The sequence below is a fragment of the Gopherus flavomarginatus genome, chromosome 9, assembly GCF_025201925.1.
Source record: "Gopherus flavomarginatus isolate rGopFla2 chromosome 9, rGopFla2.mat.asm, whole genome shotgun sequence".
In the NCBI taxonomy this organism is placed as follows: domain Eukaryota; kingdom Metazoa; phylum Chordata; order Testudines; family Testudinidae; genus Gopherus; species Gopherus flavomarginatus.
Genome location: NC_066625.1, coordinates 77813840 through 77829259, shown reverse-complemented (window position 1 = coordinate 77829259; position 15420 = coordinate 77813840). Strand labels below are relative to the sequence as shown.

The 15420-nt window shown below is 44.0% G+C and overlaps 1 protein-coding gene across 2 annotated transcripts in view; it reads left to right on the top strand.

Moving 5' to 3' along the window:
- ACAN (aggrecan) overlaps nucleotides 1-15420 on the top strand; it is a 70149-nt gene that overhangs the window by 47264 nt on the left and 7465 nt on the right. The window contains exons 13-15 of one of the 2 annotated variants that reach the window (XM_050967392.1): nucleotides 425-538; nucleotides 9878-9991; nucleotides 13596-13754. In XM_050967392.1, the coding sequence (XP_050823349.1) occupies nucleotides 425-538; nucleotides 9878-9991; nucleotides 13596-13754 (387 nt within the window). The remainder of the gene's footprint in view (nucleotides 1-424; nucleotides 539-9877; nucleotides 9992-13595; nucleotides 13755-15420) is intronic. The other variant, XM_050967393.1, reaches the window with a different exon arrangement.

The window sequence follows — 15420 nt, the reverse complement described above, 5'->3', positions numbered from 1 at the left end:
CTGATAAATGATGGAACAATCATAATGCTCCTGGCCAATTGTGCAGCTCTGCACACTGTGGGAATGTGAGGGGGGTTGCTCTTTTCTCACACCTGCAGCAATCAGGTTATGCCCTGAAACACAAAATAACCAACTGCTTTTATCTTAACAAGCACAACTATCGGTGCTATTATTGGCCATACAATTATCCCGCCCTCCTCCTTCCCCATTGTTTGACTCTGACCTTCTATGACAGTGGAGATAAACTAAAGTAGCCTTAAACCAAAGATAAGTGCAGAGTAACATGGCAAGTAGAGAGTGAAGCAGCACTGAGACATGGATGGCAGGCACCTCCCCTCCTTGTGCAGCAGCTGTAGGCACATTATATAACAGCAAAAGGCATCGGTATAATTTGGCTGATATCCTTCTCTCTTGGGAGTTACAGTCATACCCAAGACATGTGATGAGAAGCCCTGTGGAGCTGGAACCTGCCAGGAAAGAGATGGAAACATCACCTGCGTGTGCCCGCCTGGGTACATGGGTGACCACTGTGATATAGGTAAGCTCTGTCCTCTGCTTTGATGGGGGATGTGCAGCAAGGGGAGAATATTTGTATTACCTAAAATGAGTGCTGCTGTGGACATGTCCATGAGCACAGCATATCTGGGGGAAACCAGGAGTTTACTTTCCTGTCACCGTCATTGCTGAATGTTGCTCCAGCCTAGAGAAATCAAGGAAGCTCTGTTCTCCTGAAGCCCTAGAGAAGGCAGCTGCTCCTTCCTCTCTGGATCAATAGGAGAATTTCATCCTGGCAATTGAGGGGGTGAGAGGAAGAGGCAGAGAAGCACTGTGGAATGGGATAGTCACCACTGTCCTATTTCCTTATCACCTATCCTGACCTATATATATATATACACACACACATACCCCCTATATCCAGAACATTAGGATCTATTTGTACTTATGGGTGGATGCCTTGTGTTTCATGATGTTTGTTATGGTGCACTAGGTCTGCTGTTGTGGACCTCCTGGCTTCTTCTGCAGCATTCAAGGGTCAAAAACAAGCCAGCAAGAAAATCAGAAGTTTTTGCTCTCTGAACTGCACCTGCTGGAGGCAGTATGTGCTCATCCAAACCATCTTCCTACCCTTCACATTGTCCCTTGGCAACTGTTGGCAGACAATACCTCACCACCCTTAACTTAGCCTGGGTGCCCTTCTGCCATCAGAATCCTACTGTCACTTCACTATCTATGGCAGCTAGGACCTTTTGGTGGACTTTCATCCCCATCCAAGTTTCAAGGCACTTTGCATCAGTTTTTCAGGCCCAACTATGCATTGGGAATGAAAGAAAATATATTTCTTCAAAGCTTTAAAGGAAGAGAAGTGAACTGAGGTTCTGCTTGATAGTATTGGGTCTTGTGCCTCTGTTTGCTGGAACTGGCTACAAAGGATGATGCACATGAAATGGAGTCTAAAGCAAATTAACTTGTGTTTTTTATTGGCTCTTTTGGCACATGTCTGTTTCACTACACTCTTTCAACCTGTGGATTGGTGGGCTCATTCACTGGTGTACGTATAAATTGCTACGGTACTTAAGGTTGTGAAAACATCATGTGTCTTTCATGGTAGACAACCAGCTCAATATAATTCATACAGTGAGTGTGTAAGCTGCCTAACCTGATGCTACTGGGAAAAAGTCATCCCTTAGCAATTAGCCAGGAATTTTCTTCCACAGCAATCACTTCCCTGGCTGTTGCTGCCTGTCAGGGTGAGGAGAACTAAGTCAAGGATAACACGAAATTCCTTGGCACTTCTCGTTCCTGGTTCAGTTTCACTTTGATACCAAGACAGAATGTATTCTGTGCTAGCCCAAGTCAAGGTTGCAATATGCAAGGATGGACATGCACTCTGTATAAAATATAGGCCTCTTTTTAAGAAACCTTAGGTCTGCACTCGTGTGTATGTTTTATGTGCATAATTGTGCCTCTAGAGTTTTTGAAATTTTGCCTTCGTATATATTTGCTTATACATGATACAATCTGTGAATGCAACCGGACTTGCTCAGTCATTTCTGGTGAAAAAAAAAATCCATTATTACAGCCCCCAGAACTATTTTCTCAGTTTAACCACTAATGCATACTGCTTTGGGTTAGTTAGGGGCTTTTTTGGAAGCAGCGCTTCTAGTAGTTGGAGTGGAGGGCTGGATTCTAATTCCATACCTGCCACTGAATCACGGCGCACCCTTGGGCATATCACTTTACAACTCTGTGCTTCACTTTTCTCATCTAAAAATAGAGAAATTAATAATTATCTACCTCAGAGGTAGGTTGTGAGGTTTAATTCATTTCCATTCATAATGCATTTGATACCCTCAGGTGGATGATGCTATAGTGATATAAAGTATTATTATGTCTATGAGATCTCAATTGGTCATCAAGCTTGTTGTATTTCTGATACGTCAGTGCTCTCTTGCTCTCTCCCCACCTCTTTCTCTTTTGTCTTACTAATAAAAGTTTTACTTTGTCTGATACTTTCTTTGATGGTGTATCCCTTGCATATGATCATTACTTCAAACCCTGCCCATACCTTCAGTAGCCAATCAAACTGCAGTCTTTCCGTGTTTGCAAGGTTACCAGCGTGACTCAAGATATAGTTCAGATATGAAGGACCAAGCCCTGAAATCAGAGCCTTGTCGCTTCTTAATACCCAAAGATGGAGAACAGGTGACAGGAGCCAGCCTCTATCTTCATGAAGCTTCAGTACTGTGGAGCCTACATGACTCACTGGAGTCTCCATCTCATTTGAGTTGTAGTCTCTCCCCTTTGCTCATGAAAAAGTGAAATCAAAGGATTCTAATATCCCACTTGCACTTGTCTCTCCACTGTCACTGCGGTAACTATTCAGAACTGACCTAAATACCCCAACATGGTAGCAGGGGACATGTGCAGCAAGGAGCAGTGTGGGTGACTCTGCAGGGGGCACTCCTCCCTATGACTAAGTATTGACCGTGATACCCCAGTACAGTTCTAGGTGCACTGTGCTGCAGGGAATGGTGTGGGTGACTCGGTAGAAGGCACTTTCCTTTCTGAGTCAATACTTGCCCCCGTATGTTGGTGTAGGTGACTCAACAGGGACATTACTGAACCACTGCATTTATGTGACACCAGGCATGGGGCTTGGCACTGTACTAATGGAGTTATTGTCCTGGTCATTAAATATTCCGCAGCACTTTTTGCAAGAGTAATAGGTAGTGTCATTGGCCCACCACTGTTGCCACGTTTCACCCCAGAGGTGGCGACGTAGCAGTGAAGGAGGAAGTGACTATATGGCTGTACATTAGAACTCAGCAAATAAGTTGTAAGAAATAATTTGTCTCATAGTTTTGCTTCTTTTTCTATCTGTAAATTGCCAACAAAAATTGCAAACGTCTTATGTTAACTTGTTCAAAATTCTTGGCAACTCTCTTCAGTGATCTGCATCTAGAGCTCATTGCACATGTTCAAACTCTCAAATGTGCTTTGTAGTGGCAAGTTACAAAAATCACAATGTATTGTTTCTGTTTGTTAATTGGACAATTTATGTAAGTAACCAACAGTATAAAGTTCAAATGAATATATATGACAGTTTATTATGGGGTTTAGAATTTGTGTTCAGTGACTATTCCAGCATTCAAGCTGAAAATGTGCCTTTTAGGCTAGTAAAGCTCATTTGGGAACATATTCATGGAGAATGAAATTCACCCATGGGCAAAAAGCCCACACAAGGCCTATTTCAGAGCAGAACTTAAGGGAGGCCTAGTCCTTGAACCAGCCTTCCACAAAAGGGTGAATTTCATCTAGAAGTAACACCTAAATGTGTAAACAAAGTGTTTTTTTTTTAAGATGGAACAAATATTCACAAAGATTGTTTTGCAATGTTAGCTCAATTCTACTATAAAGATAGTCTTCAAAGTGCTTTGAGATGAGAGATGCTAGAGAAATGAAAGAGAGAATCCGCATATTGAGAATACTAGTATATAATAATAGACCTATGCTGCCTCCTTCTTCTGGTTCTTCTGGTGTGTCTTGTCTTCCTAATCTATAAAGTTAGCTCTTTGGGACAGGCACTGTCTTGATAGCTGTGTCTGGTGCTGTGCTGAACATTGGTGGGACCAGAAGAATGATCAAAAAAGATAATTAATAATAAAGTAGAACAGAATCTAGTTCATCTTGCAAGAAGGAGCCCAAAGCAAAGACCCAGCTGAAGTGGGGCTTTAGTGCTAGTTTTTCATATACATTCCTACTAAGCCTACTTTGATAAGGTTTTCAAGTGGATTCAGTGATCACAGTTTTTTTTTTAAATGAAAATTTCTCTACTCTACCCTACCCTATGATTCCCCCAAGATACCAATGCCAGAAGCCAAAGTGGGAGTTGTCAGCCAGTGGATTGAACGTTAACCCTTGGATGCTGGCATTTTCCAGGCTTCTAGCCAAGGAATGCTAAGGTCCATGTGATCAGTTGTCAGCATTCTATTATTGCCCTCAGAATTAGGGTCCCACAAGAGCCTCAAATTTGAAGTGTTGTTCACTTAACTGATCTCTTCATCCAGACTTTTGCCAAATGTGTGCAGAAGCCTGTTACAATTGGCAAAATTTGAGGGCACACAAGTATTAGCAAAAATACTGTGCTGGCATTTCAGTGAAAAAGCTGTGGTTTACACTAGCTGATGGTTTTAAAGACTTCAGTCAGGTCAAGGGAAAAAATGACATTTGCTGAATTGTCAGCAGTTTACCAAAAGGTTTGCATCTCTCTGGATCTGCTGCCCATCCAGCCAAAACAGCTGAAGTGTATTAGGTGATTTTGAAGGAGTCTTGATGGGTGCAATGCTTTTCTATGGCCTGAAGGATATTTTCTGTTGATTAAAAGAAAGCAGTAGAAGAAAAACCTTTTTTAAAAAATCACACAAGTGATTCATACAATTCTATTTAATGTGAGAGTCGGGCTAGGAAGGAGGGTAAGGTAGCTCTAACCAGTTCCAGCTGAGATCTAGGCACTGGCAGATGTCTTTACTGGCCAATTCAGTTATTTGGTGTCTCTTGGCTGTTTCATGACATTAAGCCAAAGGATTACAGTATTTGCTTATGGAAAACCTGCTCTGAGGATACAACCTAACATAATGGCCTGTTGTATAGATAAAGTGAGTTTTCTTTTACAAATAATATTGTGGAACCTAGGTTTCCTGAGATTTCTGAGGTCTCAGTGCTTGTAATCAAGTCATCACTTGTAAACATAAAACTGAGGGGGAGTACCACAAGATAAACATGTTTCCTGATAAGTGTCTGAGTTTCGTAGTTTAATAGAATATTTTCTATGTTGTGGCAGATTATTTTCTCCTCCACTGTATCCTGAGGCTTAAATTTCATTTTTTTAATTTATTTTTCTATGGCTTAAGTCAGAGAAATTAGACTCTTTCCATCTGCTGTCAAGCCACTCCTTGGCGGTACTATTGCCGAGAAGCTATGATTTCTGGCAAGATTTTCTTGGCTCTCTAAAAAAGTATTGTTTAGTCAGTCTTTCAAGTCCCTATTTAGCAGTTCATACACATCAGTAAACCCTATAAAAACAGGTCAGTGTGGGGGTTGTACACCTGAAAATCTCTTGCTTTTCAAGCTGCAGAATGGAGTCAGGATTTTGGATGCCAAATTGTATTTCCAAACAGATTACTCTCAATCCCAAGAAAACTGTAGGAATTTTTCAGTGTTCAAGTGGTGTTTCATATCCTTCCTGCTTGCAAGCTGTTCCTCCTTAGTGACTGTTTTAAACACAAAACTAAACTCGTTTAATCAGTCTTAAAATCTATCAGTGACCTAGGTTGCCTTTTTAATAAAATACAGGGATTGTATCTTTAAATAGTCCGCGCCACTGTTACTGCCAATAACATCTTAGATAATTAAAAGGGAAACAGTTCTGAAATGCTAATGTAGTTTCCATCGCTGATGCTGCTTGTTCATGTTTGCAATTATAGTAAAATGGTCAGTTTCACTTTTGTTTATAAATGTTTTCTCTTGCTGTTTCTTGCATTCTAGTATAGTGTTATTGTGTTTAAGTTGTATACTACTTGAATGGAGTAGGAGTGAGTAAATGCAATACATACCTGGGAACATTAAAGCCTAGGAAGGGAATAACAAGCTGGTGAGGCTATTTTGTGTTTGCCTAAATGAAGCATCCAGAGTAATCCTGCTACCTCCCTGCTTTTGTCAATCGACAGTTGACATCTATTAAATACGAAACCCTGTTTTCATTTTTTTTAAATCACGAAAACGTTTTTTTTTAAAGTGAGGCCTAAAATGTTAGTTCCTTTAAGAATACATCAGCTAGAAAACCCATGTTGTGACAAGACATTTGAATGGTCTTTTTCAATGTTCTGATGATAGCACGGTAAGTATAAATCGTCTTCTAAAGACCCTTTATTTTTGTGATGCCCTCCAGAAGTGAGTTAATGTTTTAAATGCGCTCCCTGTTCTCGGCTCCCCATTGCATTCTGTCTTCCATGTCTTTCTCTTAGACTGGAAGCTCTTCAAAGCAGGGGCTGTCTCATTCTGTCTTGTACTGCCCCACGTACATTGTTAGCACTTAAATAATAGTAATAATCTTTTCTTCCTGTCCTAGTAGAGAAGCTATTTGAGGAGGACCAGCAAGGGAGTCGTGAGAAGACAAAAATGCATTTTTAGGAAAATTTACCATAAAATAACAAATATCTAATAACAGTGGCTTTGTAAATTCCTTCAGTATTAAGATACATGACAGCTGCCAGCCGCTGAAGGGTCCCTGCACCCTCATGTCACCTCTGAGAGTCTCCTTTGTGTAGGGTTGAATGGTGAGCAAGGCTATGGATGTGTAATATATGCTTGTGGCAACTAAAAGGATAACAAAAAATGCCAAGCATTAAGTAATTGGGTGATTTAACATTTCTTTTACCAAAGTTTCCTTCTCATATCAAACCTGGAGTCCGCAGCTTACGTGCAATATCATAGTTCCATTCTCTAGTCTATCTAGGGCCTATATCGTGGCTGCAGCAAAGACTCCTGTGGCAACTTATAGACTAACTATATCATGACTGATGCTAGCAGGTGATATTATTTATTGTTTTGAAAAATCTCTAAGACCAAGTACTACAGGGTGAATGGCAAATCAGCCACACCAACGCCATACGTGTTGACATGTGCAAGACTCTAAATGTACCAGAAACTGCCGGGACCAGGTGCTTTCTAAGTACAGAGGAAGGCACAGTCCCTACCCCAAAGAGTTAACATGCCAAATGGCTAGTTTGAAATTTATTATCCTCATGTGTTTTAAATGTCATCTTTCAAAATATTTACAGCATGCCTTAAAAAATATTTCTGTATTTCCTTGCTTTATTTTTACAACACTGTTTAAATGTACTCTGTGTGTCTAGAGAGAGAGAGAGAGTATCCATATAGTATGTATAATATGTACACTGCATATTATATACAAGCACAAAAGCAAGTTCCATTCTAATGTTATTTCCTGATATGAGATTTGATGCAGTGCACTAGCCTGCATGTGTATCTGCTGCCCTTCTTCTTCCAGGACTTGCGTAGGTGGGACCACTGCAGATCATCTGTATCTGAGAGAGACCTTGGGCACATAAAATGTTAGTCCTTGTCACTGAAGACAAATGAAGAGCCCATTATTCCCTGCTAAACATTCTGCTTTAGCTCCTGTACATGCCTTATTTCCATTTCTACAGCGTGCTTTCCACTTAATAGAAGCTAATAGACAAAGGAGAACCCTTCCTTACTTGTTCAGGTGGAGACCACTGTGATTGGCATCAACTTCTGCTGCTACTGTTGCTGGGGAACCTGGTGTGTACTGGGATTTTAATCTTCTCTCAACACATTTCAGTTTCCCTTTTGTGTTGTAAATCTTCTAAGATCCAAAGACGTGAGCAGATAAATAGTGAACAACCTGACTCATCCATTCTTTTCTACTAGGTCAATAATTCCTTTTTTGTTCTGGGAAGTCCCAAAGTGCTTATTAGCGTTGATGAAATCTGGGCATTTCACTTCCCTCCCATTACACTAAAAATAATAGCTCTGAAAATATTAATTACTATTTGAATGTAGAAGCAGACTCTGAAGAGCCAAGTGCAAAACTGGTTTAAGTGGTTCATAAGCCATTTGGGAAATATTTGCAATATCTTCAGGGACACAAATTAGGATATAAATAACAAGGGCTTTCAATCCTCGTGCTTCAAAGTGCAAGGTGACTACCAGCTGATGCCAGGAAGACTTTCCCCCATCATTTAATACTTTACAATTTAATGTGCTTTAGGAGTTTACACTTTTCACTGAAGCATCTGGCATTGACCCCTATGGGTGACTAGACTCATACAGAAGGTAAAACACTTGTCTGTTTTCTTATGCCGAATCACTGTTTTGCTCTGGTATAGCAGGAGAGAGGATACCAGACTAGACAGACCATTAGTCTGATCCAATGTGGCAGAAGACAGAATATTGAACTTAATGGATTGTTGTTCTGCTCCATGATGGCCATGTCCACATCCTTCTGTGATTCATCTTCTCTGAGTCTGCTTTCCCACTAACCCCTCTAGCACTGAAGTGTAGAGTGAGGTGTCAGCCAGATGACTTCTGTTAAAGTCAGCATCTTTAAGACTTCCCAGTACTTCAGAGTCTGAGAAGCAAGACTTTGAAAGAAAGAAGAATAGTCTCACTTAAAGGAGATAACCAGCAGCTACTATTTTTAGTCTACAATCCTTTCTGTATGTATTTGGACACAAGTACATTCTTACTCTTTGGAGCTTCTCTATGGTTTCTTGAGCTGACTTCATCTCTGCCATCTTTTCATTCTAATTAACTTATTTCTTCCTTCTGATTTCAAGACTAACTGAGGAGTAGGATTAAGTTTCAGACTGGAGACATGTTAAGAAAAAAATGTAGAAGGATGGATTTGGGGGCATATTAAATACAAACTGTCCATTTTGGTCTCATTCTGGGCATGATACTCAATTAATCCAAGCTTTTTCCCTTCCCTTCCTGAACTGGCGAGGCTAGACATGCCATTACAGTACTAACATGTACTGTCCATGTTGGGATAACTGACAGACTGTGAGACAGAGACTTGGGACTAATCCGGCCCACCCAAAGAGCTCTTTGTACCAATGGAGCAGTAGAAAGAGTCCATGAAACTGTCCTAAATGGGCAGCCAGCAGTTCCCACAGTGTGGGGAAATCCTTGATTGATGTAAAGCTGGCACAGCTGGCTTTATGCTAGCCCTGTCACGAGCAGCTGTGCTCTGGAACAGGTGAGGATTTAGCCCTGGGAGTTCAGGATCAAGGATGACATCTGGACTCTGGTTAGAAAGAGTCAAAAATGAGGAGTCAAGGAGGGAGAGGGAAGAGATTACACTGTGTGTGAGGATGTTGCTCTTACTTAAGAGAAGCCCAACATCTGTCTTTTAGACTTTAGCTGATGGAGGCTGAGACACAGCCACAAGTTTGCACATTTGATCAAGTTAGGCAGAAAAGATGGACAAGGAAGAGACACAACAGATGTCAAAAGATACTGAGCAGACTATACTGAAAGTCATCCCTCCGACCTTGGCTGATGTTGCCCTGACATCACCATAGTGTTGTTCAGGCATCAAGTGACAGAAATTTGAGTGGAAAATGATGTCAGTCTCCTCGGGTGGGTTGGGCTTTTTGCTTCCATTTCTTCAGCAGCAGCAGCAATAGTAGTTTTTAAAATGAACCCGTAACCCACTCTTGAGCTCTCCCAAAACCATTGACGGTCCCTGCTGAACAAGCAAAGAAACAAGTTCTCCCGTTGGTGGAGTTCCCTGCCCGGAGTCCTAATGGCAGCCCTTGATTTCTTGCAGACATTGATGAGTGCCACTCAAGCCCCTGTCTGAATGGAGCTACCTGCGCTGATGGCATCGACTCTTTCAAATGCTTATGCCTTCCCAGCTACGGAGGGGACCTGTGTGAGATCGGTACGGCCTACCTGGCTTCAGCTAATTTTACTAACAGCTGCACCCTGCAAAAAACCTTATTCCCACCAATCCTGCCCTCATCTCAATAAGCTAACTCCTAACAGCAGATAAAATGCATCTTACTGGGGAAAAGATTAAGCTGTTTGCTTACAAGTAATTATTATTATTTTTCCATCACAGCATCTTGTTTCTCTGGGAAATTTCTCTTAACTTCTAGGAGACAGTGACAGCTTTAGGGCTCCTAGGGAACCTGGTGTCTCCTTGGCTTCTTAGAAAGGGAAATTATTCTCTTTGCTGTAGTTTTCTCTTGTAAAATTTCATAAAGGACATGATAGTGTGATACTGTTTGCCATAAGCAAAACATGCTTTTGGGTCAAAGAAAATCCTTCCAATCCACCTGTAATAATCGGGCAATGTCCCAGGCACATCTTCATGGCATGTGAACCTTCTCTGCTCCTCTGAGATTTCAGTGAAAGATGCATGAATTGAGCCATGTGAGGATTCACTTTGTGAGGATTCACCCGTGAAGGGCTTTCATTCACTCCTGTGAATCTTCTCCGCTTCCACCTGACCTTTGTGTCGTTTCCTCAGGCGAATGCAATTTTCATGGCGACAATGGCGAGCAGTGTGAATCACAGAAGGGAAAAATGAGATATCTTTTTTCATCAGAATAACACTTTCCTGTGTGCACAAATGCTGTTTGTTTTGGGGGAGAAAACAAAAGAATATTTTATTTTACTGCAAGTCCATGAAAGCCTAATTTTCTGACAGTTTCTCAAGGAGGAAAAATGTTCCTGCATTGCTCAACAAGGCCAGGGAGAAGTGGGTTCAAAAGTACTAGCTATTCACCTTCGAATGGGTAATAGGAAAGCACATTTGATCTTCCACCTCTCTTTCTCTGCATCTCTCTTTCTCTTTTTAATATGAGTGCGTGGTAGAGCTCGAAAGGAGAGGAACTGATAGAAATGGCTAGAGCTTGTGAGCAGGCACTTCCTTCACTTATCTCTTCCAGCGTACCTCAATCCTGACCTTTAGCACCTCCTGCTACTCTGCCACAGGAGCCTCTCCTGAGATGAGGAAAAAGACCTCCTATAATATGGAGTATTCCTCCTAGCAGCTATATTGAAACACTACTCCGATGTTTGACCCAAACCTAGTCTAATCTCTTCTCTTCATAACGGTTGATCTATTAATGGGATCTTGCCATCAAGAGGTACCTTTACCCTGGATTACCCTGGGACATATGAAAGCAGACTATTGCCCTAAATATCAGTGAAAAAGTCCCCTTTAATACCCCACATTGCCCCCAAGGTAGAATATATGATCTACTTTCCCTTCTCTAACTTTTTTGATTCCATAAGAACATCTATGAGCTCTAGTATTTTAGATGAGCTCTTCTGTGCCATACACACAAGTCAGTCGTTCTTAAATGCCTCTAAAGCCTGGAGAAAGTGCCACTTCATGGGATTAGATTTTACCTACAACTGCATAGGTTTTTGCACAGGTAACTGCTATATAGGAAAGCCTCGCGTTTTCTGTTAGAATGTCCTAGTGAGGCTGTACATTGTGTTCCATCCCAATTCAGTGGTTGTGATACTTTACAAAGGGGGTATGACATAAGCCACCAGAAAAAGAGACTTAGAAAGGCACATTACGTACTCCCTCCCCTGCTCTCGGAGATGTGGAGGAGAAGATCTAGGTTTGTGAGCACTCTCACAGCTCCTGCTCCCCAAGGTTGGCCCAGCGGAGATGGTCTGCTTGGTCTGTAGAGGAAGAAGGCAGAAAGAGAGAATTCAAAGGCCCCACCAACCAGCCAGTCTTTGGAGGGTCAGCCATTGAAGTCTGCATGGGGTCTGTGTTGAAGAGCTTCACAGGAGTGGAGTAAGAGGAATTGATGAGTTGAAGGGAAATGGGGTACTCTGGAATGCAGAGGTGGACATTAGCCAAGGTGAGAGTTTTTTTCATGAAAGTGGAATATAGAACATTTGTCCTGCATGAGGTTAGAGGGACATTTGCTGAGGGGCCAAAAGGAATAATGAAATCCCACTACCCTAGGGCAACAAGGAGCTGAGAAAGGATGATGGATGAACTCTCTCTGCAACTGAAAGGCTGCTAGTAAATAAATCTCCATCTTGTCACCACTAGATCTTCCTTCCACACCAGTGCTCCTCTTTCTCATCTATTGGATGTTCTGATTCTGGGTGCTAGTCAGTGGAGGAGGTGATAAGAGATGATGGGACATAGTAAATTCAAGGCCCAAAAGACATGGCAATTCCATGGTTTGAGTGCAACTGCTTGCAATGCAAGTGACTATTTGGAGGAGATGGTTTTATCATCATAATTGCATCTGCCCCAACTGTTGTCGTTTCCGCATCTGTTCCTGTTTCTTCTTGGTTTACAGAAGGTATTTGTATGATTTTGTTGATGGCAGAGAACAAAGGATTTCAAAGTTCCATCTTTTGTTTATTCCTTTGCATCTGCTCTACCTTTTTCCATTTTTTAAAAAGACTGGGTTCTACTTCTCTGTATTTCCTGTCTTACACCCTCACCTACCTTTTCTCCTATGTCCCTGCACAGCTAGTCTCATAGTCCCTGGGGCCTGTTAGTCAGTTGCCAGAGTTTCTGTGGCCCCAAGTATTCATTTCCAGTGCCCACACTTCCTAACGTAGGACTCATATACCAACTGATGCTCTTTCCTGAGTGTCTATTCCATGTATGACCCCAAAAGAATCTCCCACACACATCCTTGCCACACTGGAACTAGAGCTTCAGTTCAAAAGAAACAATCCCCTTTGTTCAAATAAATTAAGCTGGTTAATTTCTCTGCAGGGAAGAGGATAGGCGCAAACTTCCCTTTTAAAGTAATATAGAGACAGTCAAATATTTTGTGCCTTTAATTTGCTTTGATGGCATTTCTTAATAATCACCAGCAATAACCACTTAAAGGAGGTGACAGATTTTTCCTTTTTTTTAACTCCTTTTAAAAAATATTTTCTTTAGGGTTGTTGTTTTTTCTGTCTCCCAGTGCTCCCATATGGTAAGTCCTGCACTGACTCCCTTTTGTGTGATCTCACTGGGCTGCTTATTCCATTTGTGAAGGCTCAGAATAGTGATGTAGCCAACTGAATCTAAACTCTGACCTCTCCTGCCCTTCTCTCCCATCTCTGATGCATGTGTGCTGATTTGAGGGAGTAAAATGCAGGTTTCAAAGGTGAAAGCTGCTCTCCAAGCGAGAAAAATCAGCAGGACAGCTCTGGGGGGAAAGTGGTGTTGTTTGGGGCTATTTCTCAAAGCAAGAGTCCCAGAACCTGACTGGGAGTTTGAAATGTTCAGAAATCTATCTGTTCGATTTTTCAAAAATGCCTATCACGACATCAATTGCAGAGCCTTTAACCTACTCCCCCTCCATAAACTATTCCTTGTTTAGCTTCTGATCATTTTCCTGTGGATGTGACATACAAAAATATCAGGGTTTATATTTTAGTGGGTGTGACAACGTGTTGTATTTTTGTTCCCTGAAAGCTTGGGCAGTGGAGAGGTGAGTTGAATGGCACTTTGCCCTGAGGCATGCAGTTCCCTTTCATTCCTTTCTTGTGTGTTTCAGACCTGGAGGACTGTGATGAGGGCTGGACCAAGTTCCAGGGCCATTGTTACAAACACTTTGAACAGAGAGAGACGTGGGTGGAAGCTGAGACCCGATGCCGGGAACATCAGTCCCACCTGAGCAGTATCATCACTCCGGAAGAACAAGAGTTTGTGAACAGTGAGTGCGGAGGGTAATGGCCAGGAGCTGAGGGTGGTTGGGCACAGATCAAGCTGTCCATTTTGGCCTTAAAAAATCCACCTTCCCTGCTGGGTGAATTCCACTAACTCTCACAGATCCTGTCAATCAAGACCCTCTTGTCCTGTAGAGGAGGAGGAATTCTCATTTTCATATAGGGAAACGCAAACCCAGCTCATTTCATAGATCCGTGGCTCATACAGATTTGCCTTGCTATCCCACTGCCACATTAGCTGCTTCCCAAGGCATGAGCACCTGTTGGCTTGTTGGTTCGTGCCAACACAGAGATTTGTGGGGAGCAGGATATTGGAGGATGTGAGTGTTGCTGTGGGGCAGGTGCCTAGTGGCTTGTGTAGGAGGAGGGGATAGGATGAGAGAGTAGAACCTAGCTGGGAAGGAGGTGTCTGGGGAGTGGGAAGGTGTGAAGTAGGTGAGAGAGGAAAAGGAGGTTGTTAAGGAGTGGGAGTGTGATGTGGGAGAGGGGAGCTGGCAGGAGGGCGAGGCAGCAGAAGTAGGGGGCCTGAGGCAGGGGAGGGGATTCTTGGTAGGAACAGGGCATGTGGAAAGTGGGATCCCAAGGCAGGAGAGTGGGGCTTGATGGTGTGTTTGGGGGTTGGGAGCCTGAGGCAATGGAGGGGGCCATTTGGGGGCCTGAGGTGGGATTGGGGGGGGCCTGAGGTGGGGCCGGAGAGAGTGGGAGGCAGGAGAGGGGGGCTTGGTGGGGACAGGGTGTGTGGGGGCCTGAAGTGGGGTGGGGAGAGTGGGGGAAAGGGGAGGGGGGCTTGGTGGGGTGGGGGGGGCCTGAGATGGGGCGGGGAAGAGTGAGAAGCAGGAGAGGGGGGCTTGGTGCAGGTGGGGAGTGTGGGGGCCTGAGGTGGGGTCGGGGAGAGTGGGGGAAAGGGTAGGGGGGCTTGGTGGGGAGGGCTGGGGGGGGTCTGATGGGGGGCAGGGGAGAGTGGTAGAAAGGGGAGGGGGCTTGGTAGGGGCGGGGTGTGTGGGGACCTGAGATGGGGTGGGGGAGAGCAGGGGAAAGGGGAGGGTCTTGGTGGAGGTGGGGAGTGTGGGGGCCCGAGGCAGGGCAGAGGAGAGTGGGGAAAAGGGGAGGGGACTTGGTGGGGGTGGGGAATGTGGGAGTCTGAGGTGGGGGAGACTGGGGGAAAGGGGAGGGGGCTGGGTGGGGAGTGTGGGGGTCTGAGATGGGGAGAGTGGGGGAAAGGGGAGGAGGGCTTGGTGGGGGTGGGAAGTGTAGGGGTCTGAGGTGAGGGAGAGTGGGGGGAAGGGGAGGGGGCTTGGTGGGGGTGGGGAGTGTAGGGGTCTGAGGTGGGGGAGAGAGGGGGGAAGGGGAGGGGGCTTGGTGGGGGTGGGGAATGTGGGAGTCTGAGGTGGGGGAGAGTGGGGGAAAGGGGAGGGGGCTGGGTGGGGAGTGTGGGGGTCTGAGATGGGGAGAGTGGGGGAAAGGGGAGGGGGGCTTGATGGGGGTGGGAAGTGTAGGGGTCTGAGGTGGGGGAGTGGGGGAAGGGGAGGGGGCTTGGTGGGGTGGGGAGTGTGGGGGTCTGAGGTGGGGGAGAGTGGAGGAAAGGGGAGGGGGCTTGGTGGGGGTAGGGAGTGTGGGGGTCTGAGGTGGGGGAGAATGGGGGAAAGGGGAGGG